Genomic DNA, 23,813 nt, shown 5'->3' with positions numbered 1-23,813 from the left:
ATGTTTACAATATCGTTAATTATTATTTAAGCACAAATAATTTTATTAGAATTAAGGACACAAAAAAAAAACAGCAAAAAATCTTTTGTATGTACAATAATACATAGAGAATCTTTATTTTATAAGTTAAACTCTTGGCAAAATAAAATTGGACAAATTGAAGTATCAACTTTTATTTAATTTCAAGTAAGGATTGAGATAGGTGACAAGTCCTAAAAGAGATTAGCAAATATTATTATAAGCCCGTTCTTTTACAAGCGAGTGCGCGCAAAAACATCAACTCGGTTGTTATACTCGCATCTGGTAATTTAGCCGAAGATACAACAATACTTGGCTACGTATAGTAATCGGTTACTACTTTACTACGTGATTACATACTAGTCGATAATTGAATAATATGCTCAGCAGTGGTTAACCATTCTATTATAAACATTAAAGAAAATTTATCAGAGAAAATTTATAGAGAGTAATCTATTTTGTGGATGCGGAAGTCAACGTAAACAAAGCACATTTATAATATAATATAGTATATCAAATTTACAGTTCATAATAATATTTAAATGTTTTCAATTTCATATTACTGTACACTTACTCTATATAATTTTAAGATACTTTTCTATAATTTGTCAATAAACAGCTGACAATAGCGCATCCATAATATTATATAGTTATAGTCTCTCAAAAATGTGCCTGTATGAGTTAACTACGGATTAATCTTTAGCTGTTTTGAAATAATAAAAACTTTAGAAAGTTTTTATGACCTTAGCTAATACCCAATACGAAGCATGTCATGAAAAAATACAAAATGAAGTTGCCTGAATTTAAAAGCATGTTATTCAAATAGGAATAGTAATTAAATCATATCCAACACATCTACAATAGTCACCCTGATTACAAGGTCTACAACTAAGCCACTACCTACGTTCCGAAACAACGCCCTAAGCACGAGTATTGCCATTTTTACCAATTTCAACTAAACTTCATTTTTTTACGAAATAATGTTATCTGATTTTGGTACTTTGTCCTGGATTAGATTTAGGTTAATGTTTGAATGCTGGCGAACATGAAAAAAAAATATAAAGACCGTATCCAAAAAAGACAGTGCATAGTAGGCGTATTCCATATAATGTCGAAAATTCCATTCATTCCATATATATCTCAAAGATTGTAATAGGTTGTGCATTCGGTTTTAAAAAAGTTGTATTAATGGTTTTCAAATACTATATTATTATAGCATTATATACATATAAAAATACATATACATAAATACATACCCACAAATAATTGTTTGTTAGTATTGAATAAAACAGGTACATTGTAGTCGTATTTAAAATAATTAAACTAAAACATTTTCCAAATAACCGGAAAATGGTGATTAAGGTCAAATGTGTGACCTGTATAAGTAACAAAACGCACGGGATTCTCAGAGGTGTAATTGTTTTATGGTTACCTTTTTAAAACTGTCCACTTGTTTTATTTTAAACCTATGTCTACGAAATATAATCAATTAGTATTAAGAAAAATTGTATAAATAGGAAAGCATTTTTAAGTAAATTTTAGTACATACATATACTTAAGATATAGTAGGTGTAACTATTCAGGTGCTCTTTAATTTCTTCCACCAGTGCTGAAAGCTAAAATAATATATATAATATTCTTGAGAGTTGATGTTTAAAATATTCGTCATAATAACCAAAGTTATATATTAACTAAACACAAATAGAACCACAAATAAACGCAGAACAAACATCTATAATGGACACATCCTTCCCAACTACCTCGATAAATTCAAAGTCGCAGGTGTTACCACAAGGATCACAACAAAGTCTACAGAATACATCCGCAATACCAAAACCATTCATTAATATTGTGGAACAACCAGCTACAAAAGCACTAAGATTTCGTTATAAATGCGAAGGACGTTCAGCTGGTTCTATACCAGGTGTAAATTCGACACCTGAAAATAAGACATATCCCACCATTGAGATTGTGGGTTATGAAGGTGATGTTGTCATAGTGGCATCATGTGTGACAAAGGATCCACCATATAGGCAACATCCACATTATTTAGTTGGGAAAGATGGTTGTAAAGATGGTATATGTACACTTGTTCTGACTGGGGAAACACGGCGTGCAGTCTTCTCTAATTTAGGTGTACAATGTGTGAAGAAGAGTGAGATTAAATCTGCTTTGGAAGTACGTGAGCGACTGCAAGTAGATCCATTCAGAAGTAAGTAACTTTTTCTAAATTAACAAATTTTCTTTATTAACGTGTTTAAATATATTTTAGCAAGATTTGGACACAAAGATCAACCATCCAGTATTGATTTGAATGTGGTACGTTTATGTTTCCAAGCATTCTTAAAAACTGAATCAGGTGTGAAACCATTACAACCTGTTGTATCGGAACCAATTCACGATAAAAAAGCTATATTGGACCTTGTAATTTATAGACTTTGTTGCTGTTCAGCAAAAGTGGATGGTGGTGATAGAATTATTTTGCTATGCGAAAAGATTGCCAAAGATGATATTAAGTTTATTAAGATACGATTTTATGAACTGGACAATGATAATCAACTCATTTGGGAGGATTATGCTGAATTTCAGCCAACGGATGTACACAAGCAGACAGCTATCGCATTTAAAACTCCTCGTTATTATAATGAAGACGTTTCAGAGAAAGCCAAGGTAACTTTAGAGTAAAAGTGGCTAATGAATCACAACATTTGTACTTTTTTGAAATTTTGACGTTTATTTTGATGGTTTATTTTTAGATTTTTATTCAATTGGTGCGATCATCTGATGGAGTTCAGAGCAAACCTTTACCGTTCGAGTACTATTCGGATCTAGGTGTGTATACTTTTAATTATTTATGCCGAAAACGTAAATAGAATATCGAGACATTTCAGTAAAAATATTTAATAAATAGTCAAATAACACCAACATACTCAGATGCTATTGTAACTGACTAGCTAAGTTTTGACAAGAAATGATCTGATCAGCTAAGACGCAAAATATCGTTTTAAAAAGAAATAATTAATCGCGTCAGAAGTCTTGCTGTTCAATGAATAGTTTACCGTTATATAAAAGATATACCATATATTGAAAAATTATAAATAACAGAATACAATACAAATACGGTTCTTAAATTCAAAACGTTTTATCAATAAAGCGAACGAAATTCATAGCACTTCCCCCTCCTCATATCATGATTTTTTTTAAGTTGTTTACATATTTATTTACTTTTTTTTTGTAATTTTATTTATATATTCTAACATAATTTTATGTTTAATATTATATAACTATATGTAACATTATGTAATGCTTCTTTAATGTTTTTAGATCAAACAAAGCGTAAACGTCTTAAGACTGGCGGACATCCAAAGAATATACTCAGAACAGAATCACAAAAATATGCTAATCGACAACATTACCATTTTCAAAATGATATTGAAGATACTTGTAAGTTTATCTTTTTCTTCTTCTATTTTGGTTGAGGTTCTTTCATCATTCGTCCTAGGTACTATAATTCACAGTGCTTGGTACTTCATTTTGCACTTAGTGATTATCCATACTTCATACATACATACATATATAGAAACAGTAGAGAAAGACGATATGATATATCGTATATATATGATATATATGATATATTTGCAAGCTATTAACTCTGATTTTTTTTATAAAATTCATCTATACTTCGGCGTATTAGTTCCTTATTACTATAAAAATAATATGTAAAATAATAATAACTATTTTTAGCAAATATGAAGAATAATAATTTCTGGAACATACCAACGTTACCTGCGACCGAAGTCGAATCAGAACTTTCACCAGTTAATGATAATGCCAATTTACAAAATATGTCACAGTTCCGGAATTTAATGATGCCAGTAATACAACAACAGCCATCACATCAACAAGATCAGCAACAACAACAACCTTTAGTTTATGAAGAGAATAAAGAGCATCAACGCCAACAGCAATACCAATATCAACACAATAACGAATGCCAACAGCAGCAACAACACCATCACCATCACCAACAACATCAACACCAACCATCACAAAATACAATGAACTTTTTACCAAATGTCTCAGGAGAGGAGGGCACCACTCTTAGTGGATTATTAGCCTTTGTAGATGGTGAAAATTTCATAAATTTCACTTCAGATGATTTGCGATTATCCAACTTATCGATAACAACATAATCCTTATCATTCTTTCTTATAGTTCTTTCCTTATCCTGAAAGAACTTAGAGGTTTAGTCTAAAGAACAATGAATCTCAACAAATGCTATCGAAGGCTATATTATAGTATATATTATACATATACTTTTTACCTACTTTCTTTATTTTTAATAAAATTTTAAAACAAAATACTGCCAACATTTTTTTGATATTATTAAATTTTTTGCTAAAATTTATTTTTTTTACTAAGAAAAATCTAAGTTAACTGATTCAGGTACTTTGCAACTCTTTTGGATCAATTTATTTCTAACGAAACGTTTTTTGAATCTTGAAGAATATAAAAAAAATGTCAAGACCGTATCCAAAATAGGCAGTACATAGTAAGCGCATAAACTGGAAAATTCTAATCAGGTAGGTAAGTTTCATAGGGATAGATAGAAAATTATCATGCGGATAATATATCATTTCTTAGAAAGGTTTAAATTATTTATTTCAGATCATTCAGATCATATTTTATATACCATATTTATTAATTTTAGTTTCAAGTTAAATTTTTGATATGTACGTGATGTTGATACTGTTGTTTACAAGTGATCACAATGACCTTCATATACATACGACGTAGATATGCCGTTTCAGAGATATATTATAAGGTGTAACAATGTTTTACTATCCATCGACGAATAGCTTATCGAAAAAAAAATAAAATTACTTATAGTGACTGACTTATAGTGAATGTAGTATATGTATCACTGCTTTGCTATTATTATCCAAGTGTCTAAGTAAGGCAGGTCAATAATGCGTACGAGAATAAAGTAACTATCAGTATAGTTAGATTGAAGGTGTAAGGATTTTAGTTTGATTTTTCCTTAAATAATGCTATTGAGAAATTATAAATGTGTTTATGTTTAAGAATAATTAAATATGTTTTTAAAAATGTTTTCGAAAAAACTGTTAATATTTATTATTTGAACATTTATGAAGCTCGGATTTTATAGATTTGAATATAAAACGTTATTAATAGAGGGTAAACTATAGATGTCCTAAAGCTATCAACTAAATATTTGAACTATATCCAACTAAACATCTTGTACTATGAAATTGATCTCGAAAACTGTATAAGGCTGCACATTGGTTTTTAAAGGAGTTCTAATAATAGATTCAATATAGTTTCCAAATACTATGTTCTTATTATAGTATTATATATATATATGCATAAATACTTATATATAATATACATAAATAATTGTTTGTTAGTATTGAATAAAACAGGTACATTGTAGTCGTATTTAAAATAATTAAACTAAAACATTTTCCAAATAACCGGAAAATGGTGATTACGGTCAAATGTGTTACCTGTATAAGTAACAAAACGCACGGGATTCTCAGAGGTGTAATTGTTTTATGGTTACCTTTTTAAAACTGTCCACTTGTTTTATTTCAAACCTATGTCTACGAAATATAATCAATTAGTATTAAGAAAAATAGTATAAATAGGAAAGCATTTTTAAGTAAATTTTAGTACATACATATACTTAAGATATAGTAGGTGTAACTATTCAGGTGCTCTTTAATTTCTTCCACCAGTGCTGAAAGCTAAAATAATATATATAATATTCTTGAGAGTTGATGTTTAAAATATTCGTAATAATAACCAAAGTTATATATTAACTAAACATAAATAGAACCACAAATGAACACAGAACAAACATCTATAATGCACACATCCTTCCCAACTACCTCGATAAATTCAAAGTCGCAGGTGTTACCACAAGGATCACAACAAAGTCTACAGAATACATCCGCAATACCAAAACCATTCATTAATATTGTGGAACAACCAGCTACAAAAGCACTAAGATTTCGTTATAAATGCGAAGGACGTTCAGCTGGTTCTATACCAGGTGTAAATTCGACACCTGAAAATAAGACATATCCCACCATTGAGATTGTGGGTTATGAAGGTGATGTGGTCATAGTGGCATCATGTGTGACAAAGGATCCACCATATAGGCAACATCCACATTATTTAGTTGGGAAAGATGGTTGTAAAGATGGTATATGTACACTTGTTCTGACTGGGGAAACACGGCGTGCAGTCTTCTCTAATTTAGGTGTACAATGTGTGAAGAAGAGTGAGATTAAATCTGCTTTGGAAGTACGTGAGCGACTGCAAGTAGATCCATTCAGAAGTAAGTAACTTTTTCTAAATTAACAAATTTTCTTTATTAACGTGTTTAAATATATTTTAGCAAGATTTGGACACAAAGATCAACCATCCAGTATTGATTTGAATGTGGTACGTTTATGTTTCCAAGCATTCTTAAAAACTGAATCAGGTGTGAAACCATTACAACCTGTTGTATCGGAACCAATTTATGATAAAAAAGCTATGTCAGATCTCGTAATAAGACTTTGTTGTCGTTCAGCAAAAGTTGGTGGTGGTAATGAAATTATTTTGTTATGCGAAAAGATTGCCAAAGATGATGTTAAGTTAATTAAGATACGATTTTATGAACTGGGCAATGATAATGAACTTATTTGGGAAGATTATGCTGAATTTCAGCCAACGGATATACACAAGCAGACAGCTATCGCATTTAAAGCTCCGCGTTATCATAATCAAGATATTTTGGAGAAGGCAAAGGTAACTATTTACTATAGCTAATTTAAACGTAATAACTTATTATTTTCATAACATAAATTCTATGTTTAGGTTTTTATTCAATTGGTGCGACCGTCTGATGGAGTTCAGAGCGATTCTTTGCCGTTCGAGTACTATCCGGATTCAGGTAAGCGTTATTTAATTTAACCATGTAGGAAACTTTGATAGCTCGTAATTTAATTCAACTGTAATGAAAAGTTAGATAAGTAAATAGGTCGGAAATTTTAGTAAATACTTACACTAAATATTCTTAACTATTATCGGATCCAAACGCTAACAGTGAATGTAGCGATTCTGTATCTACTAATAATAGTACCACAAGATAAATAGTTCGGACTCCTTGAACGAATATGAAGAAACTGCATAGGGTCGACTTGAAAGTGAAAGTATTGGCGGCAATAGAAGTGAAAAAATAAAAGACATCTTTCCAATTGCCAAATAGTAAGCGATTGCAATTAAAGTTGTTTTTGTATTAATTATAATTTTTTATATCATTTAAAGTATTTACTACTGATAATATTGTTGTTTTAATTTCACTAACATTTTTAGATGAAATGAAACGTAAACGTCTTAAGACTGGGGGACCACAAATGAATATACTCAGAATAGAATCACAAAAGTATGAGAAACAACAAAATGCTCAATTTCAAAATGATATCGAAGATATATGTAAGTTTCTATTTTTATCACTTTTTTTGATTTTCGGTTTTTATGGAATAATTATGAAATCAATCACAAATATCATACATACAATCTCATTAACAGTAGTACATAAAATAATACGGGCTTGCTAAGAAAAATTCCTAAAACCTTGCGTCTTGGGAGAACATCGTGACAGTGTTCAATGAATCTCTCTAAAAGTATTTTACTCGACTTGATTGTTTATGCAAAAAGCGATTGTCTTATGACCATATATATATATTCGTTTCATAGTAGCATAATAACCTTAGTAGTTGCATTTTTTTCAAAGGATGTAATCGGGTAGATATAGCTTGTAAAAGCTATTTGGAAACTTAAATTGTATCCAAATAGTTTTTTAGTAATCGGGTAGATATAGCTTGTAAAGCCTATTTGTAATCTTAAATTGTATCCAAATAGTTTTAGTTCTGATCGGGGTGGATCATAGCAACTCAGTAAAAAATCAGAACATGTGACAGTAAAATGTATTCTGCATTAAAGTTAACGAATATCTCATCAAATTGCTATATATATTATGCTATATGCTATATATGCTATATATATATATATGCTATATATATATGCTATATATATGCTATATATATAAACATTGGCTTCTAACATTCACAATAATGTATTAGCATCATCGTTATTAATCATTAATGAAAGTATTTAACAAACTACAACTCTTAGGAAAAAAATATAGTCACTTCCGGAAGACAAAACTCAGTTTGTTTGATTTTTTTACAGCAAAACGATAGCTATATTACACCTTTATTATGATTATACCAAAAGCTACAAGAACATTTGAACCATTGTTTCTCGTATTCGTACGCTTTTAGAATATGTAGGGATATACTTATCCCTTCATGTATCCTGGTAGCTTATATTTAAGAATCATTGTTTGTTTTTCATATATTTTATACATAACATTTATGATTAGCTCTTGTTATATTTTGATCCACTCATAAGTTATTATATCAACTTTTCAAAATATTGTATAATGTACTATATATCATGTATATAATCATATATATACTCATATATATATAATCATATATATCATCATATATATAGCTAATGTGATTATATTTACTTTTCAAAATATTATATAATGTACTATAATTAATTTTCAACTTTATTTCAATAAATTAAAAAAAAATCAATTTTTATTAAAAAAAAGTATTTAATTTAATATTTTCGTTTATTTTACAGCTGCATTTTCACAGCAAATGTGCATTACTTATACAATGTCACCATCTTCACAATTAGTTTCTCCCATAAAGAGAAAATTAACTTCCTCAGCAGTCCTAATGAACAGATTTAATGACAATAGTAAAGTAAAAATGAGAGAAATATTGAACGTAGGAGCTATAAAAGAACAAACAAGTTCCATAGATTATATGCAACAACAGCAACAAGTAGCCATAAAACAACAACAACACGTCAATGAAAATTCTCTTGAAATGAGTGATGATACCTGTGATAAGATGAAGTTAACAACCCAGGAAATGAATACACAAAATTCTATGAGTAACATCAATAACAACAGCATTGTTAGCAATAAAAATAATACCGATAATGAACATGGTAGTTCTCATATTGTTAATAATATCATAAATCATTTGCCCAATATTCCAATCGCTTATGACAATAACATAACATCACTGTGGCCACCAAATGATAGTACCAATATACAAAATATACCACTCTTCAAGAATTTGGTGACACCAGTTACACAAAAACAGACACCACATCAACAACACCAACATCAACAACACCAATATCAACAACACCAACATCAACAACACCAACATCAACAACACCAACAGCAACATCAACAACACCAATATCAACAACGCCAAGTATTGCAAAACACAATGGAATTTTTACCAGAGGACTCCACTCATAATGGAATTTTAAACTGTGTAAATGGAGAAAATTTTGTGCACAATCAGACAATTTACGAATATCCAATTTATCGATAACGACATAATTATTATCGATATATATATATATATATAAAATTAATAAATGAATTTTGATCACCACAAACATGTCTTACTTATACATTAAGTTTAAGAAAATTTAAATTAATCAACTTTTCAAATTTTGAAAAGAAAGGCTTATTAAAATAACTAGCTAGGCATAAAGCCGGTGATGTAGCTTTCTATACAATTACATATTAAGTATACAAATTCATTGCATCCAGGTCTTTATTACAACTATAAATATTCATAAATATCAAATAATATAAATATTGGCACAGATAGTACTCGTATATAAAACCAATTTATTTCTTAAAGTTCTAATTTTCTTTGACATGGATTATGTCAATTCGTAACTATAATGAGTAATAATCAATTCGTAATGAATAATAATTTTGTCAAACGATAATAATTATCATTAATAACAATTCTACATCAACTTTCTAATTAGTAGGCATTGGTGCTTCTGTAGCCTTTTAATTTAAACCAATCTACAAATTACACTAAGTGTTCCGTAAGGGGTTGAAGTGACAGTCTTATGCACCAAAACTACTTGATCATTTAATCCGTTGTAATATTCGTTAGCTAAAACTGATCAGTGTTTCTTTGAAATGACACAGCACCTCTATTTGCAATTAGTTTATCATAAACAGAAATTCTATAAAGAGCTTAGACAAAACTTTTAAGGACAATCACAGGTGCAATATTAAAAAATATAAAAATTATTTGTAATTGTTGCATATAAATTGAGGCATTTTGTAAACTATATCTTTGTCTTAATTATTAAAAACACTTTTCAAGCCATTCAATAATTATTCTTAGAAATAAAGAAACAAAACCATTAGTATTATAAATATCAACAACGTCGTTGGTAATTAAAAATATTCAAGAATAGACATCTGTTCTGCCTTTATTTAGTCGAAAAAACTCTAACAGAACTTAAGATATTAAAATATTTCCATAATAAGCGAAAATCTTAATTACATCTTATACTTGATATACTGGGGAGTCAGAATCATAACGTATGCAGATGACCATTGTGGCATCGTTTTTAAATAATAGAAATCTTCACTTATCCTCCGCCACCTATCACCTTTCTTTACTTCCCGGACTAAAGAAGTTTCTTTGACTCAGTAAATGCAGGCTCCTTGCTACCACCAATCCTAAAATCCTGGGTATCGTACTTGACCGTATGTTGACTTTTTCTGCACATGCTTCTGCAATGTGCAGTCGATTGAAATCTCACAATAATGTCGAACATCTCCCAGGAATATATTATCCATATGTTTGAATTCAAAACATATTTATTACATTTTTAATTTTGCTTTTATTTGTTATAACAGTTTAATATCAAGATAATATAACAGCAGATATACCTTACTTGTTTTTATTATAATTTTAGTCTTTTTATAATAAGTTTTGTGTACATTGGAGTATAACAATAACTAACTCTATAATATTATTTGTTTTATTGGAATGGGTTATGTGCCATGAGAATGTGTTGGATGTGATTTAGTGTAAATATTGGTTCTTATATAAATATAATGATTTTTATATAAATATACAGATATATGAATAATTGATCCCTTTTCCAATTATTATATTCGTTGTGGGTTTATCAAACCATAATCAATTTTATTTATATTCTAATTATTTAACAACTAAAAAATAAATGTAAGAGTAAATTGATATTTAAACATTTTGCTTTTAGTGTTCTGGTAAGATCAAGCAATACTTAAATATGTTACTTTAAACAGTGATATATAACATATATTTATATAAATAATTATATATTTTTAAAAATGTGTATAATATATAAACATATACTTTTAAATTTAAATAATTTTAATTTGTTTGAAATGATTTTGCTTAAATAAAAGTAAATCGAAAAGAAAATGAAGATGAAAATAAGACAAATAATTATTGCTTATACTTAAACTTAATTTTTTATTGATTATTAAATAAAAATGTAAAACCTACATAAATTTAAATCAGAGTAATTTTGCATTTAACGACAAAAATATGATGGAGCACCGTTCTCGCTCTTCTTCTTACGCATATTTTCAAAAAATTCATTGACATCACTTTTGGTGACGACACGATTTGAAACGGCAAATTCCTGTAAGTATTCCTTTAGCTTAGCCATCATTCCGTTGTATTCACTTATAACCTCAATTTGTTGTACATGACCCATTGTTCCCAATGCTTTAATTCCTTGTTCATAAGTGGATGACTCTGGCGCACGTTGTTTACCCTGCTCCTCATACGAATCAGTGGTATCAGTTTTGTCAGTTATAAATTCAACATTCAATGATTTGTATAATTCCAAGCACTTGGCACATCTACAAATCATTTCGCGCAATGTAGCACCTTCAAAGAATAATGCACCTAGTGACAATAAAAAAAAACAATATTTTTTAATTTTTAGAATAGAGTGCTTTGAACATTTGTAATTTAGCATATAAAAATGTTTATTTAATAAAAATCATTTCGTTAATAATATTCGAAAAAAAAACAAAAAAAACCGTTTATATTTTTTTAAAATTACAATTTCAAAATGAATCTGAACTACTTCCAGGAAGGTCTTGATAGTCTCTTATTCATAGGCAAAAAACTTACACCGGAAGAAAAAATGCTGATCGAACATTCATTACTGATTTTACAAACTGAGAATCGTATGACTGGAATTTACTTTTGGGGACGCATTGATGGGATTGCTAATGACTATTTTATTGCTTTTGGTTACACTTACGATTGTCTAAAGGATCGCAAATATTTTTACAGTAATGATTGTTACATATGGCAGCTGTTACCTTTCATACACACACCGAAAATATTCCAAGCAACTATGCTGTCACATGATCCATTCATAGGTGATCCCACAATATATATGCCAGTCAAAATGGTATGTGACTAAAATATATATTTGCTTTTTCTAATTTTTTAATTAAATTATTGCTTGTTATTAGGATCCTGTGTTTAAAATTGAGCAGAATGAAGTCGTTGATGCACGGCCTGCAGAGCTAGTACGTCTTAAGGAAGAAGATCGTTTAGCAGCATTGGTTTTTGTTATATCTGAAGAGGCGGGTATATGTCCACGTGGTAGTGTTTATAAATTAATTGATGGCCGTTGTGCGCCCAATGCATTATTTCATGGCCTTGATGATAACCAATTAGGCGATATATCATATTATCAATTGTATCGTTTACCGCGCAATTCCATGAAAGGTAATGTATGCCGCAAACCCGATTACAATTACCCAACCGATTTTCTTGATGCTGTTGACAGTGTTATACCACTTGGAAAGTCGTTCACCTTAAGTAAACACCATCGAAATCGCCTAATTATAATACGTTCCCTGATATGGCCAGGTATGACATTCTTTCATAAATTAAATTCACGCAAGCACGGCTTTGCTTACTTTGGCAACGGCAAAAAAAACTTGGATTTATTATCATCGTATTGACCATTTATTTTTGTTTTACATTTTAAAATAAATCCTTCTAATGTTAAACAATTTTAAATTAGGCAAACAATTTTTTATTCCAAAAATAAACAATTTGACCTGGCTACGTAATCCGTGTCATTTATATTATGTACCATAAACATATGTTAAAGCAAGCATCGCCTACAGATATTAGCAGAGCTGCAAGTTCCTATAAAACTATTCTCTCGCACCATTTACATACAAATTTGTGCTTCATTGGCCTAAGGTTTTGTCTTATTTAGGTACTTGTAATAAGATTTTTGCACTGCAATCAGGACTAGTTTTCAATCAACGTCACCATATTCTCTCTCTTATCTTCTCTTACCCTGTATTACATTTTAATCTAAACTCTTTCATTTCATTCAACCTTATGACTATTTATTCTAGTACATTATTGTTTCAATTTTAGAATTCCGTAACATAACAAAAACAATAAAAAGCAACTATTTAGTTTTTTTTTATTGGTTAGGTTAGAGTGGAGATCTTTTAAGTACACTAAAACCAGTTTGGTCACATATAATGGGTTGTTGTAACACCACGGATGCGGTATTCATATGCCAGAAGAAAAGGACTACTCTTTGAGTCAGCGCACAGACAATTTTAAAGTGTATAACTCTATCAGCTTGGTAACAAAAAGGGATTTAAAGACTTTTTATGTGCTACTAACCAAAGATGTGTACTGCTAGAACCTATTCAAGACGGACTACAGCTAAAATACATTCTACTTACTTTCTTCTTCCACAAGGAAAGATATTTCCAATCATATCCCTATAAAATATTTAGTCTATATTAATAATTAGGAATGTAAAATACAACAGTTCTAAAAATTAAGCTAGTAATGCATTGTCAAACTTGAATTATGTTTATACTACGGAAATTAAGAAAGTGTCCTGATTCTCTATTATTAATTGCAATATTTGTTATCATCAAGTGATTATCATATCTCGAACTTTTATCATATCTAAACTGTCAAGGGGACTTCATAGATTTCACAAAAACTAAATTAAAGTTTGGGAAAATTACACTGGAAATCTCTCAAAGCGATTATTTATGCCTCAACTTGTTTGATCTATACATGTCAGAACTGTAAGAATTAAGAACAAGATTAATTATAATTTCATTTACAGACAACCTGATAAAGCTGTTAATCAGAATCGAACACAGAGTTTGATTTAAACGAATAACAAAGACTCTATGCTTCACTTGTTGGTACAGAATTATGTTACATATAGATTTATGTCCACTCTACCACTAGGGATTACCAATCGCAGCATAGGTTACAAATAATAAAGGAGTCAATAATCTAGATAAGAATTTCCTATTCACCTGTCTGTGGACAACTACCAGTCCGCGCCATATCACCATCGGTCTCTAAAATCTTATATATCTGCGTTTAATAATATTGTGCAAACGAAAATGTGTATGTGGTTAAAAATAAGAATGTATGGAAAAATGTTGCAAATAATTTCACAACATGATTAAATTAAAAATCCAAAATCTAGTCAATATAAACTTTAAGTTATAAGATATAAAGCATATTTATCATTACATACCTTGTACATAGTCAGACTGTTTTGGACGAGTACACTGTTCACCGCCATCGATTTTATCACCCACAGTTCCTGCTTCTTCTGCTAACTTCCTTTTTTTGGTAATGGGTTCCAAAGCTCCGTCAGATGAAATATTATCCTGTACATAAGTAGGCTTTTTTGGATCACAATTAACAAAACTCCTTTTTAAATGCCCTTCGTCAAGTTTATCAATTTTACTTGAAGTCGCGATTTCATCACTATTAATTTCAACCATGTCTGAAACATGAATACTCTTTTCAATTAGTTTTTTGTCGGCATTTTCACCATTCATTTTGGAAGTAGCCATTTCTTTCACATCTTCAACTGCTTTATCAAAGCCTTCCGAAGCTTTTATAATACTTTCATCTAAATCAGAACCTATTGTAGTTTCACCGACTTCTACTGTAGTGTTTAAATCAATAGTCTTATTTGCGTTTTCCACAAATTGCAACGATAAACCAATATAATCCTGCAGAAAACTGTATTTCTTCATACAGTTATTGCAAACCATTTCAGCATTTAAGTCACACACCTTTTCAGACTCAGTTGAATAATCAATGTGATTTAAATGATACCAATCTTCACATAACGCACACTGAATCATAGATCTCTCATTTTCATTCTCCGGATCTGGATACGGGCGCTTGCAATTACAATATAAACCAGCAAAATTTTGATTATACTTATTCTTCGTATTGGGCATTGGCAGTTTCAATGAAGGATTAAGAACACAACGGTTGCTACCTAACCGTTCAGTTGGGCAATCACACTGATAAAAACGCTTGGTATATAGTTCTACCAATTGATGATTTTCATGACAACTAATGGAACATGCCAAACATACGGCAGCAGCGTTTTCATAATTGTCACCCACAACAGGATTGCATGTAAGGCACGAATACAATGCCTGTCTTTTTACAGGACCGTTTTCATAGGTACAACGCTTAGCATCAGATGCTCCTAAAACTGCGGCACACGCTTCTTCAAGATTCTGCTGTTCCTGCAAGATATCCATCATGGTGACAGAGTCCTCTTCGGGAGCAACTTCTAAATTTTGAGTTTCAGACATATTGCAGCAATTGGAAAGATTTTTTACAAACTTAATTTTGTAAAATACGTTATTTATAAATGTATTTACGGATCTTTAATTAAATCTATCCCAACCAAAAATTTATTTACCAACTAAAAATCTTTATTTTACAAAGAAGCCGCCGAAACTGAGCGCAAATTTCAACAAAAGCAATAAAACAAATTTGTTATGTCAAAAATATTACACCAGCACAGGGTTGCATTTTGAAAATTTTAGAAAACATTTGAATTTGCACGTTGACAGATAGAGATGACAGTACTAATAAAATTATCATCGTATACGTTTTCGTTTTCAAATGAAAATAAGCATTCAGCTGTTTAAAAGATCCAACAGAAATGGAACAGTGAAATTAGAAATTGGCAATACAACTATAGTACTTACATGAATATGCATTATTATGTTATAGAAGTGATGCCAATTTGTTTTAACCAGACCTTATGTTGTTTTTTACAGCTCTGAAAGAAGAAACTACGGCTAATGTAAATGTTATTACATTGCGGTCGAAAAAAGCTGAACTTGTTAACCAAAAAATATAGGAAGGACTATAAGATATCCAGATATCAGATACCCAGAAAAAAGCATCCTGAATTTTTGACAACAGTTTCAAATCTAAATATAAACGCGCAGTGAATAAATTCATAATTGTTAATTTAAAATCGATTTTACTTAACCAATTTAACTTAGTAATTGAGATATAATGGAGAAGATTATAAATTGCTTTAATATTTACAGTGACAAGAAATTATTTGAAAGTAATAATTTAGTAGTATCCGTCCCCAGTTGTGGTTGGCTGGTTTAACTTACCTGAGTAAGAATCTTATATTTGTATTATAAAATATTTATATCTTGAAATATTTTACTAAAATATTGTCATTATAAAATTGATTAAATCTAATTAAATTTGCTTTAATTTCAATAAGAAATTTTGCGAATGATATATATGTGTTTTTACAGTTTAAGTCAACGTTTCTTTGACATAAAATTTATAAATAAATAATAAACTAAATAAAATTAATAATAAATTATATTGTTGTAATATATAAAATCTATAAGGATTATACAATAATGCGAAATCAACAGAGTTATTATTTAGAGATGTACGAATTTTAAGCAGTTTAAGCTGCATTTATGTTTTTGTGAGCATCCTTAGGATAAATTTCGTGAGGTGCTTGATACTAAAACATGTAAATAAATTTTAAGTATTACTTAAGGGCCCAATATCACTTATTATTTAACTTATAATTATTATTTAAGTATTAGTAAATATCATCTACACAGTAATTCAGTGCATGAAATACATGCAATATGTCGTCGAAATTAAGAGTAATAAATAAAATATTCGATTTTAACGCTTTTTATTTAACACCCAATAATCATTTAAAACGCTAAAATAAAAAATGGTAAATGGTAAAGTTTTAAATAGTAATACAAAGAAGTAAATAAAAGGACAACAGATGATTTAGCTGTTCGAATTAAGCATTTATCAAAAAAAACATATCCTGTAATTTATGAAAGTGTTAAATTTGAAGATTTTATATAAAATATTTGGCAAAAATTTCATATTTCAACATTATAGCCTCTAAATACGCTTAATATTATACCAATTTTGAGTATGCAATTTTTAACATTAATACGGCGTTTACATTGTGTGAATAGAAGTAGATTAAAGCAAAAGTCGAGATTAAATTACTAACCTAGTTGTTAATCTAAGATTTCTCATAAAAAATTTAATCTCCATATAGTTGAGATTAGTTTTAAATCTCCTTTATTATTATTATTGATTATTTCTCTGTGCAACCCTGCAATTGGCTTAATAGCGTAGATTTTTTTACGATCTCTGAAGAAATGTCGTAATGTCGTAGATTTTTTTACGATCTTAAAGAGAAATGTCAAAATCTATTCCAAACAAGCATTCAAAATTTAAAAATTCCGGAGTAAAATTTCTATTAAATTTGTTTAATAGTAGTTTTATACATAATTATAACTGAAATTTGTAAATTATTGTTATAAAACTATTTATTAAATATATATTACAATTTTTTTATACAAAATTGTAATTAAATGCTTTCTTTACAGAAATTTGTCAAATAAACGAACCAAAACAACAGGGGAACGTCAAAATTAATCTCCAATACATAATGTAAACAGTGGAGATTAAAAATGCAGATTAACTTAATCTCGTTCTCTTAATCTTACAATGTAAGATTTAATTAAAATAACCTTTTAAAATACCCTCCTAGGTGTTTTTTCTATTTGTGAATCAGCGCTGGGCACTCTCCAAGCACATGATATGCAGTTTCATAATCTTTTCAACAGTATCTGCAATCTGAGTTGGATTTCCTAACTTCGATAGACATAACAGATGCCCACAATAAATCTTTTAATAAATGGTTCTTTAAATTATGTATGGTGCATCTCGGAACACGCGCTCGGAACGCGCTCGGAACAGTCAGTTTTGTATTCTTTACGAGTGGATAAGATTTGAATCTCTACGTAAAAAACAACATGTAATTTGTTGCCGAGGTCCTCGTACTTGTGGTTCTAAACATGTTCTCCTATTCCCCTACCTTTAACCTTAGTTTCATCCTCAATTCCAGCTTCAGCTTCAGTTTCGGTTTCAGCTGTAACTGCAATCTCAACTTCTATTCCATTCTTCAAATTTAGATTCAAAACCAATCCGATCATGCTGTCGAACGATCGAACGATCGACCGACTTCGAAGTAAGATCAGCTATTTTCCATTTCTAATTTAATGGCAAAATGCTCAGGTTACATATTGGTATCTCTTCTTCTTTAGTATCTCTTCAAAAAATTTGATTACCGGCATCGTACGACCACTGAAAGAATCTAAGAATCTGAAAAAGATTCTTAGATTCATTTGAAGTTGTTCTGAACGATCAAGCACTGGAATAGCTGTGCATTTCGACAAATAAGCATTGGGACCAGAAAATGGGGATCACTTTTGATGGAAGAACAAAAAGAGTTTGAGTTAATATGAATCCAATAAAGTCGTAGTGCCATTTTATGTAGAGCGTCATAAGCTCATCATAAGCAAAATTGTTATTATTTTCACCGTAAATTAAAAAATTGACAGTGAAAGAAAAAACAATATGTCGGTTCAAATTTGGTCGTGAAATCCGACGCTATCTGTGCCTCATCACTTAAGCAAAGCAGTATTATTCAGTAATAAATGTCAACATTTTGGATTTTAGAAGCAATTTATTACAATTTCTGTGACACTCTACATACATACGTACATTTCCGACAAAGCCCAAAAGAGTCAATAGCAAAAATTTAATTATGTATATACTATATGTTTATACGTTCAGTGAGTATAATGAACGCCTATTTCTCAATGACTAAGTTCAATTCAAGATGTGGAAGATGATGTCAACACAAATCACATCCAAACAATTATTTTATATTAAAGAAACATACGAATAGAAATCACTGATATTATTACAAAATATGGAATATATATACTATATGGGACTATAAACACACTATAAAAGTGCCTAAAAAAATCACATTTAAACTCTCTTATTTCATTGTTTTAAAGCTTTGATTAATTTATCATTTTTCTTTAAGACCATGGTCCTTTTATTAGTTTAATTCCGTAGAAGGTATACATTGGACATATATGCTTTTGCATATACTTTTGTATGACTTGAACAAAATTATTTTTATAATATAATTGATATTAATAGGTGTAAAAATGTAATATTCAAGAGCTTAACTAACCTCTGTTGTCATATTTTCCATGTCGCCATTTTGCTTTAACTGCCGAATCGATTGCAAGTCATTAATGCGTACCTTCAGAGCATTTATTTCTTTAATTTTCTCTGCTTCTATAACATCGATTTTACGTTCGAGAGTTTTATATACCATGTTTAGGTCCTTTTCGCGTTCAGTAAACGTGATAACGTAGATATAGTAGATATGAAAAGAAAAAAAAATCATGGAGTCCGATATCTCAGAGTTACAAAACGTTGTATACAATGATGATTATCTTTTTTATAGAAGCTTCCTAGATTATATGAAAAAAATGAACATCCAATGAAACTTCCATATTAAGGCCTTAGATGCGATCAATAAAATATTTCAAGTAACCTGCCAATGGCGAATTCTTTTTGCGATAGCTCTCCATCAGATATTTCACTTTTTAAAACAATAAAATAATTTTTTTAAAATCGTTTTTATACTTCATTTAATATTTGTATTTTTGATATCCTAATATAATGGGATAACTGTATATTATAACATATATGAATATAAGAAGATTGAATTGCTCGCACTACTCCTTATTTTTTTGGGCAACTGGTTTTGTTAGGAATGGAGGGGAATATTGTAAATTTGATATATGATTCCAGTTCGGACAGTAAATCTGCCTTTTTAGTTTTACAGGAAGCACTCAATTGAACTATTCTACCTCATGGAAAAACTACATTAGATGATTCATGCCGATGTACAATGCAGAAATTAATTAAACTTTGGTTTACTACATAAACGTAACAAAAATCTTGTCCCAACTGATACAAACATAGAGCAATTACTGTGGTCGATTTTTTTTTGGTCCAATATTATGCGTCTTATGACGAAAAGAATACTAGAAGAAATAATGAATAAATTTCAATAAATTAATAAAATTTTTGTAGCTGTTATTTATTCATTATTGTTGGAATCCTTCTATTGAGCAAATACTTTGCATTTCTTTATGTAAAATTATTAACTATTAGAAGAATTTTAACGTTATTTTTCATTATGTGTAGTCCATCCTAACTAAATACTTTTTTTACGTTCAGACATTTGCATTTTCTAAGTTATTAAAAACGTAGGAAACATACACATCAAAGAAATACTCAGTTTGTAATAGCTGAACATTTCTTCTAAGCCAATAGCTCAGTTGCCTCCTAGGAGACTGCCACCTTGACGTGGTAAAGAGGCCCAGTAGTTACATAGAATCTTCGAGCGATGCCGGCGGTAGCATGCTACTGGTAGGGCCTCATAATGACTGGCTGCAAAGACGTCTGTTCTCCACGTTAAAAGCTGCCTATTTGAAGTGACCTGTGACTGTGTGCAAAGCTTATAGGACTGCCATTGCGCTTGTAATCCATCGTCAGGGTTTTGCTCTCTTCTTTAACTATTTTTCTGGAAATAAAACATGAGTCTAAACCCGATGGAATTACAGTCTCCAAGTGGTACCCGTACATATACGACGAATCCAATCACTTTGGCAGTACGCACAACGGATTTGGAGGTGTGAAACTCTCGTTTAAACAGAATCTCTTCGTTAGGTACAACTGTAACCACATGGCAATGGAATGAAAAGGAATATCTAAGTTGATTTCTCTCAATTTGTCAGAAACTCTCGTTTAAACAGAATCTCTCCGTTAGAAGAAGAATATCTAAGTTGATTTCTCTCAATTTGTGTTTCGCTGTGAATAATTGAATGCATTGTTTATGAAAGGTGATCAAATGAGCGTCGATCATCAAATATGTTGTTGCTTTCAGTTCAAGGAAGAAGCGATCAATTATTTGCTTACGACAAAACTGATTCACATAGTATTTTATGAGCATAATTTTCCAACTTCAGCTCATATAATATTTGAAATTATTTTAATAATCTCATTTATTTTGATTGATTGAAGCATTTTTAAAGAGAGAACTGATTCTTAACCATTCATAATACTTATATATATAAAAACAAATATGTTTGATTTTTGAATGTACATATTATTTATTAGATATAATAGGTTTTGAATTATATTTAGGTAAAGTACATCTCAAAATAGTTAAATTCAATTTTATTTCAATAATACATAAGAATAAAGTTCACAACGCAATTTAATTACAATTTAAAATTAATAAATAAAATTTCGCCTAACTTCACTTTAATAGCTGAAGTGAATTTACATTATGTATTTATGTATTTATGCTTAAATATAAGTTCAAAAAAATAGGGAATTCGATAATAACATATAACAAAGTTCCTTAGACCTGATCACATACGCGGCAAGTTACTATGAAATAAAGTTAAGTTTATATAAAATTAATAACAAATAACAAATTTGAACGCTATCAAACAAAAATTTCAAGTAGTTTAGTAACATTCATCATCAACGCATTCACCAGTTTCGTGTCCAAAAACTGTAAAAAACAGAAAAAAAAAATATTAGGAAAATATTTAAACAAATTATAATTAAAAATTATATATCAAAAATATATTTCCAATAGTAGTAAGCGGTTGTCAGTTCCGTGGTTACTACCAAGCAAAACAGGTTAGAGTGAGAAATGTGGTATGAATTGTTGATCACTTAATCCTAAATGAATTAAGATAATAAGAATGGAAGAGGTTGTATGGAAGAGAGAGAGAGAGAGGGATAGAGACATCAAATACATGGCATAAGAACGTTGTATGTTGTGAAACAAGTGAACAGTTATATGATAAACAAACTTATTCATAGTAAGTAACTGTTCGTAGCAGCCCTTGCGACAGGGTACTTGGTGCAGCACTTGCGATGGGTCACTTCATGGGAGCCCTTTCGACAGAGCACTATAAGAAGAAGACAGCACCGATTAGGTACGGGTTCAACAAGGTATTTATATCAGTATACCAATGTGGTCTAGTCGGTAACATCGATTAATTCCCAGTATACTAACATAGCCTAGTCGATTACGTTTATTAGTTTTCAGTATAAAAACATAGTCTAGTCGGCCACGTTATGGTATAGTCTGTAAAAACTATATCCTAACATTAGTTGAACCAAAAAAAATTTGGCTATTCTCGACTTTTATCTTTCTACCTGTAAGATGGTAGATAATAGTGGAGGGCTAAAGGCTATTATTGATAATCAAATTACAATGGAGATACCATCTCAATAATATCTTCATACAATCTCAATAGTATCTTCAATAATGAAGATACAATCGCGATAAATAGTTTTCTCGTTGCAATAGGTATGAATATATTCGTGATAATAAGGTATGAGTTGACAAATAAAAAGTGTGGTATATATTCTTTATATTCCACTGATGTATGGAGTTCTATGAAACTCAAGATGAAACTGTTTAAATTTTAAATCACATCCTATTACAAACAAGAAATAAATAATCATTTTGACAAAACTATATGTTAATCCAGTACGCCTCGTAAAAGCTATACTGAGGCTGCAATAGATCATCGTAATACGTTGCATATTAAGCATTGTCTCAAGAACAGTAGGTAAAGCACATTGAATATGTTATTCCGATACCTTAAAGAGTCACATATTTTATTTTCAAATGTGGATAATGTGAAGATGGGTAAATTTAACAATATAGTCAATTTTATTAAGACAGATCCATCATCAACAATAAATTACACACAAAAAAGTTTGGAGAAACCGGTTTTACTATGTACAGTGTTGTTGCGTCTTTGTTATCCTGTTTTAAAAAGAACTACCTACACATTTTCATTTCAGAGAGAGTCAAAAATCTTAATAAGTAATGGAAGATTTTTGTTCTTACAGAGCATACTATTAGGTTAATACTATTAGGTCAATTTAAAGGCTTACCTTCACAAGCATCACAATATTTTCGTGGCTCTGGTAATTTTCGTTCCTTTTTCGCAGGATCATTATTATTTGCTTCCGAAATAGGCGTAGGCGAATCACGTTCATCTGCTTGCATTGGACAGTCTTCCGTTTCATGTTTATCGAACTCATCGCAAATGTCACAAAATTTACGTGGTGTCGGCTTGCGTTTAGTAAACAAATCGAAGGCATTAGGTCTAGAGAAAAGATAAACAAAATAATATTATAATTACTTACAAATATAATGTGTGAATATGTATAAGCGAAACTTTTAAAATCGTATATAATATAAAGGAATGTTTCAGTAAATATTATTATTCGACTTGTTGAAGAACTCAAGCTTTTATTATAAAACCTATTAAACTAATTATGAGTTAATTAAAATATATTGTATAATTTTATATAATTACGCAATTAGTGAAATATTTCAAATTATTTAGTATTTGTATCTTAATTTCAATTATGCATTGTTTAATATTGTTCTTCAATTCCACTCAACTAATTTAAAGTTTTTAAATATTACAAAATAGTTTTAATAATAAAATAATATTCATAATTCATGTATTACAGTTT

General features: G+C 29.8%; 6 protein-coding genes across 8 annotated transcripts in view; 4 read left to right on the top strand and 2 right to left on the bottom strand.

Moving 5' to 3' along the window:
• Positions 1 to 1,755: 1,755 nt before the first annotated feature.
• On the top strand, positions 1,756 to 4,211 carry LOC119688311 (embryonic polarity protein dorsal-like). The gene is made up of 5 exons (XM_038102990.1): positions 1,756 to 2,230; positions 2,291 to 2,688; positions 2,775 to 2,850; positions 3,343 to 3,462; positions 3,763 to 4,211. Exons 1-5 carry the CDS (start codon positions 1,756 to 1,758, stop codon positions 4,209 to 4,211), a joined length of 1,518 nt encoding a protein of 505 aa, XP_037958918.1.
• Positions 4,212 to 5,883: 1,672 nt separating this feature from the next.
• Positions 5,884 to 7,002, top strand: LOC119688310 (embryonic polarity protein dorsal-like). The gene is made up of 3 exons (XM_038102989.1): positions 5,884 to 6,382; positions 6,443 to 6,837; positions 6,907 to 7,002. Exons 1-3 carry the CDS (start codon positions 5,884 to 5,886, stop codon positions 7,000 to 7,002), a joined length of 990 nt encoding a protein of 329 aa, XP_037958917.1.
• Positions 7,003 to 7,409: 407 nt separating this feature from the next.
• On the top strand, positions 7,410 to 9,521 carry LOC119688309 (myb-like protein AA). The gene is made up of 2 exons (XM_038102988.1): positions 7,410 to 7,524; positions 8,749 to 9,521. The coding sequence occupies exons 1-2, from the start codon at positions 7,410 to 7,412 to the stop codon at positions 9,519 to 9,521; spliced, it is 888 nt and encodes a 295-aa protein (XP_037958916.1).
• Positions 9,522 to 11,441: 1,920 nt separating this feature from the next.
• Positions 11,442 to 15,848, bottom strand: LOC119687744 (putative E3 ubiquitin-protein ligase UBR7). The gene is made up of 2 exons (XM_038102189.1): positions 14,563 to 15,848; positions 11,442 to 11,909 (listed from the first exon to the last, which is right to left on the bottom strand). The coding sequence occupies exons 1-2, from the start codon at positions 15,647 to 15,649 to the stop codon at positions 11,530 to 11,532; spliced, it is 1,467 nt and encodes a 488-aa protein (XP_037958117.1). The 5' UTR covers positions 15,650 to 15,848; the 3' UTR covers positions 11,442 to 11,529.
• On the top strand, positions 12,026 to 13,046 carry LOC119687745 (radial spoke head protein 9 homolog). The gene is made up of 2 exons (XM_038102190.1): positions 12,026 to 12,426; positions 12,491 to 13,046. The coding sequence occupies exons 1-2, from the start codon at positions 12,079 to 12,081 to the stop codon at positions 12,986 to 12,988; spliced, it is 846 nt and encodes a 281-aa protein (XP_037958118.1). The 5' UTR covers positions 12,026 to 12,078; the 3' UTR covers positions 12,989 to 13,046.
• Positions 15,849 to 21,414: 5,566 nt separating the features above from the next.
• LOC119687741 (restin homolog) overlaps positions 21,415 to 23,813 on the bottom strand; it is a 60,351-nt gene continuing 57,952 nt past the window's right edge. For all 3 annotated transcript variants that reach the window (XM_038102183.1, XM_038102181.1, XM_038102182.1), the window contains 2 exons: positions 23,223 to 23,437; positions 21,415 to 21,816 (listed from right to left, as the gene is read on the bottom strand). In XM_038102183.1, the coding sequence (XP_037958111.1) occupies positions 21,770 to 21,816; positions 23,223 to 23,437 (262 nt within the window). In that variant the 3' untranslated portion in view covers positions 21,415 to 21,769. The remainder of the gene's footprint in view (positions 21,817 to 23,222; positions 23,438 to 23,813) is intronic.

Source organism: Teleopsis dalmanni, chromosome X, assembly GCF_002237135.1.
Source record: "Teleopsis dalmanni isolate 2A chromosome X, ASM223713v2, whole genome shotgun sequence".
Lineage (NCBI taxonomy): Eukaryota > Metazoa > Arthropoda > Insecta > Diptera > Diopsidae > Teleopsis > Teleopsis dalmanni.
The sequence above is the reverse complement of the archived record's forward strand: the minus strand, read 5'-3'. Positions and strand labels throughout refer to the sequence as shown.

What these genes read in the sequence shown, in the direction of transcription:
- LOC119688309 (XM_038102988.1), top strand. Translation starts at nt 7,410, where the DNA reads ATGAAACGTAAACGTCTTAAGACTGGGGGACCACAAATGAATATACTC. An exon ending in AAATGATATCGAAGATATAT is followed by an intron (nt 7,525 to 8,748) that starts GTAAGTTTCTAT and finishes TTTATTTTACAG; the next exon opens with CTGCATTTTCACAGCAAATG.
- LOC119687744 (XM_038102189.1), bottom strand. Translation starts at nt 15,649, where the DNA reads ATGTCTGAAACTCAAAATTTAGAAGTTGCTCCCGAAGAGGACTCTGTC. An exon ending in ACAGTCTGACTATGTACAAG is followed by an intron (nt 11,910 to 14,562) that starts GTATGTAATGAT and finishes TATTGTCACTAG; the next exon opens with GTGCATTATTCTTTGAAGGT.
- LOC119687745 (XM_038102190.1), top strand. Translation starts at nt 12,079, where the DNA reads ATGAATCTGAACTACTTCCAGGAAGGTCTTGATAGTCTCTTATTCATA. An exon ending in TATATATGCCAGTCAAAATG is followed by an intron (nt 12,427 to 12,490) that starts GTATGTGACTAA and finishes GCTTGTTATTAG; the next exon opens with GATCCTGTGTTTAAAATTGA.
- LOC119688310 (XM_038102989.1), top strand. Translation starts at nt 5,884, where the DNA reads ATGAACACAGAACAAACATCTATAATGCACACATCCTTCCCAACTACC. An exon ending in GCAAGTAGATCCATTCAGAA is followed by an intron (nt 6,383 to 6,442) that starts GTAAGTAACTTT and finishes AATATATTTTAG; the next exon opens with CAAGATTTGGACACAAAGAT. An exon ending in ATATTTTGGAGAAGGCAAAG is followed by an intron (nt 6,838 to 6,906) that starts GTAACTATTTAC and finishes TTCTATGTTTAG; the next exon opens with GTTTTTATTCAATTGGTGCG.
- LOC119688311 (XM_038102990.1), top strand. Translation starts at nt 1,756, where the DNA reads ATGGACACATCCTTCCCAACTACCTCGATAAATTCAAAGTCGCAGGTG. An exon ending in GCAAGTAGATCCATTCAGAA is followed by an intron (nt 2,231 to 2,290) that starts GTAAGTAACTTT and finishes AATATATTTTAG; the next exon opens with CAAGATTTGGACACAAAGAT. An exon ending in AAATGATATTGAAGATACTT is followed by an intron (nt 3,463 to 3,762) that starts GTAAGTTTATCT and finishes AACTATTTTTAG; the next exon opens with CAAATATGAAGAATAATAAT.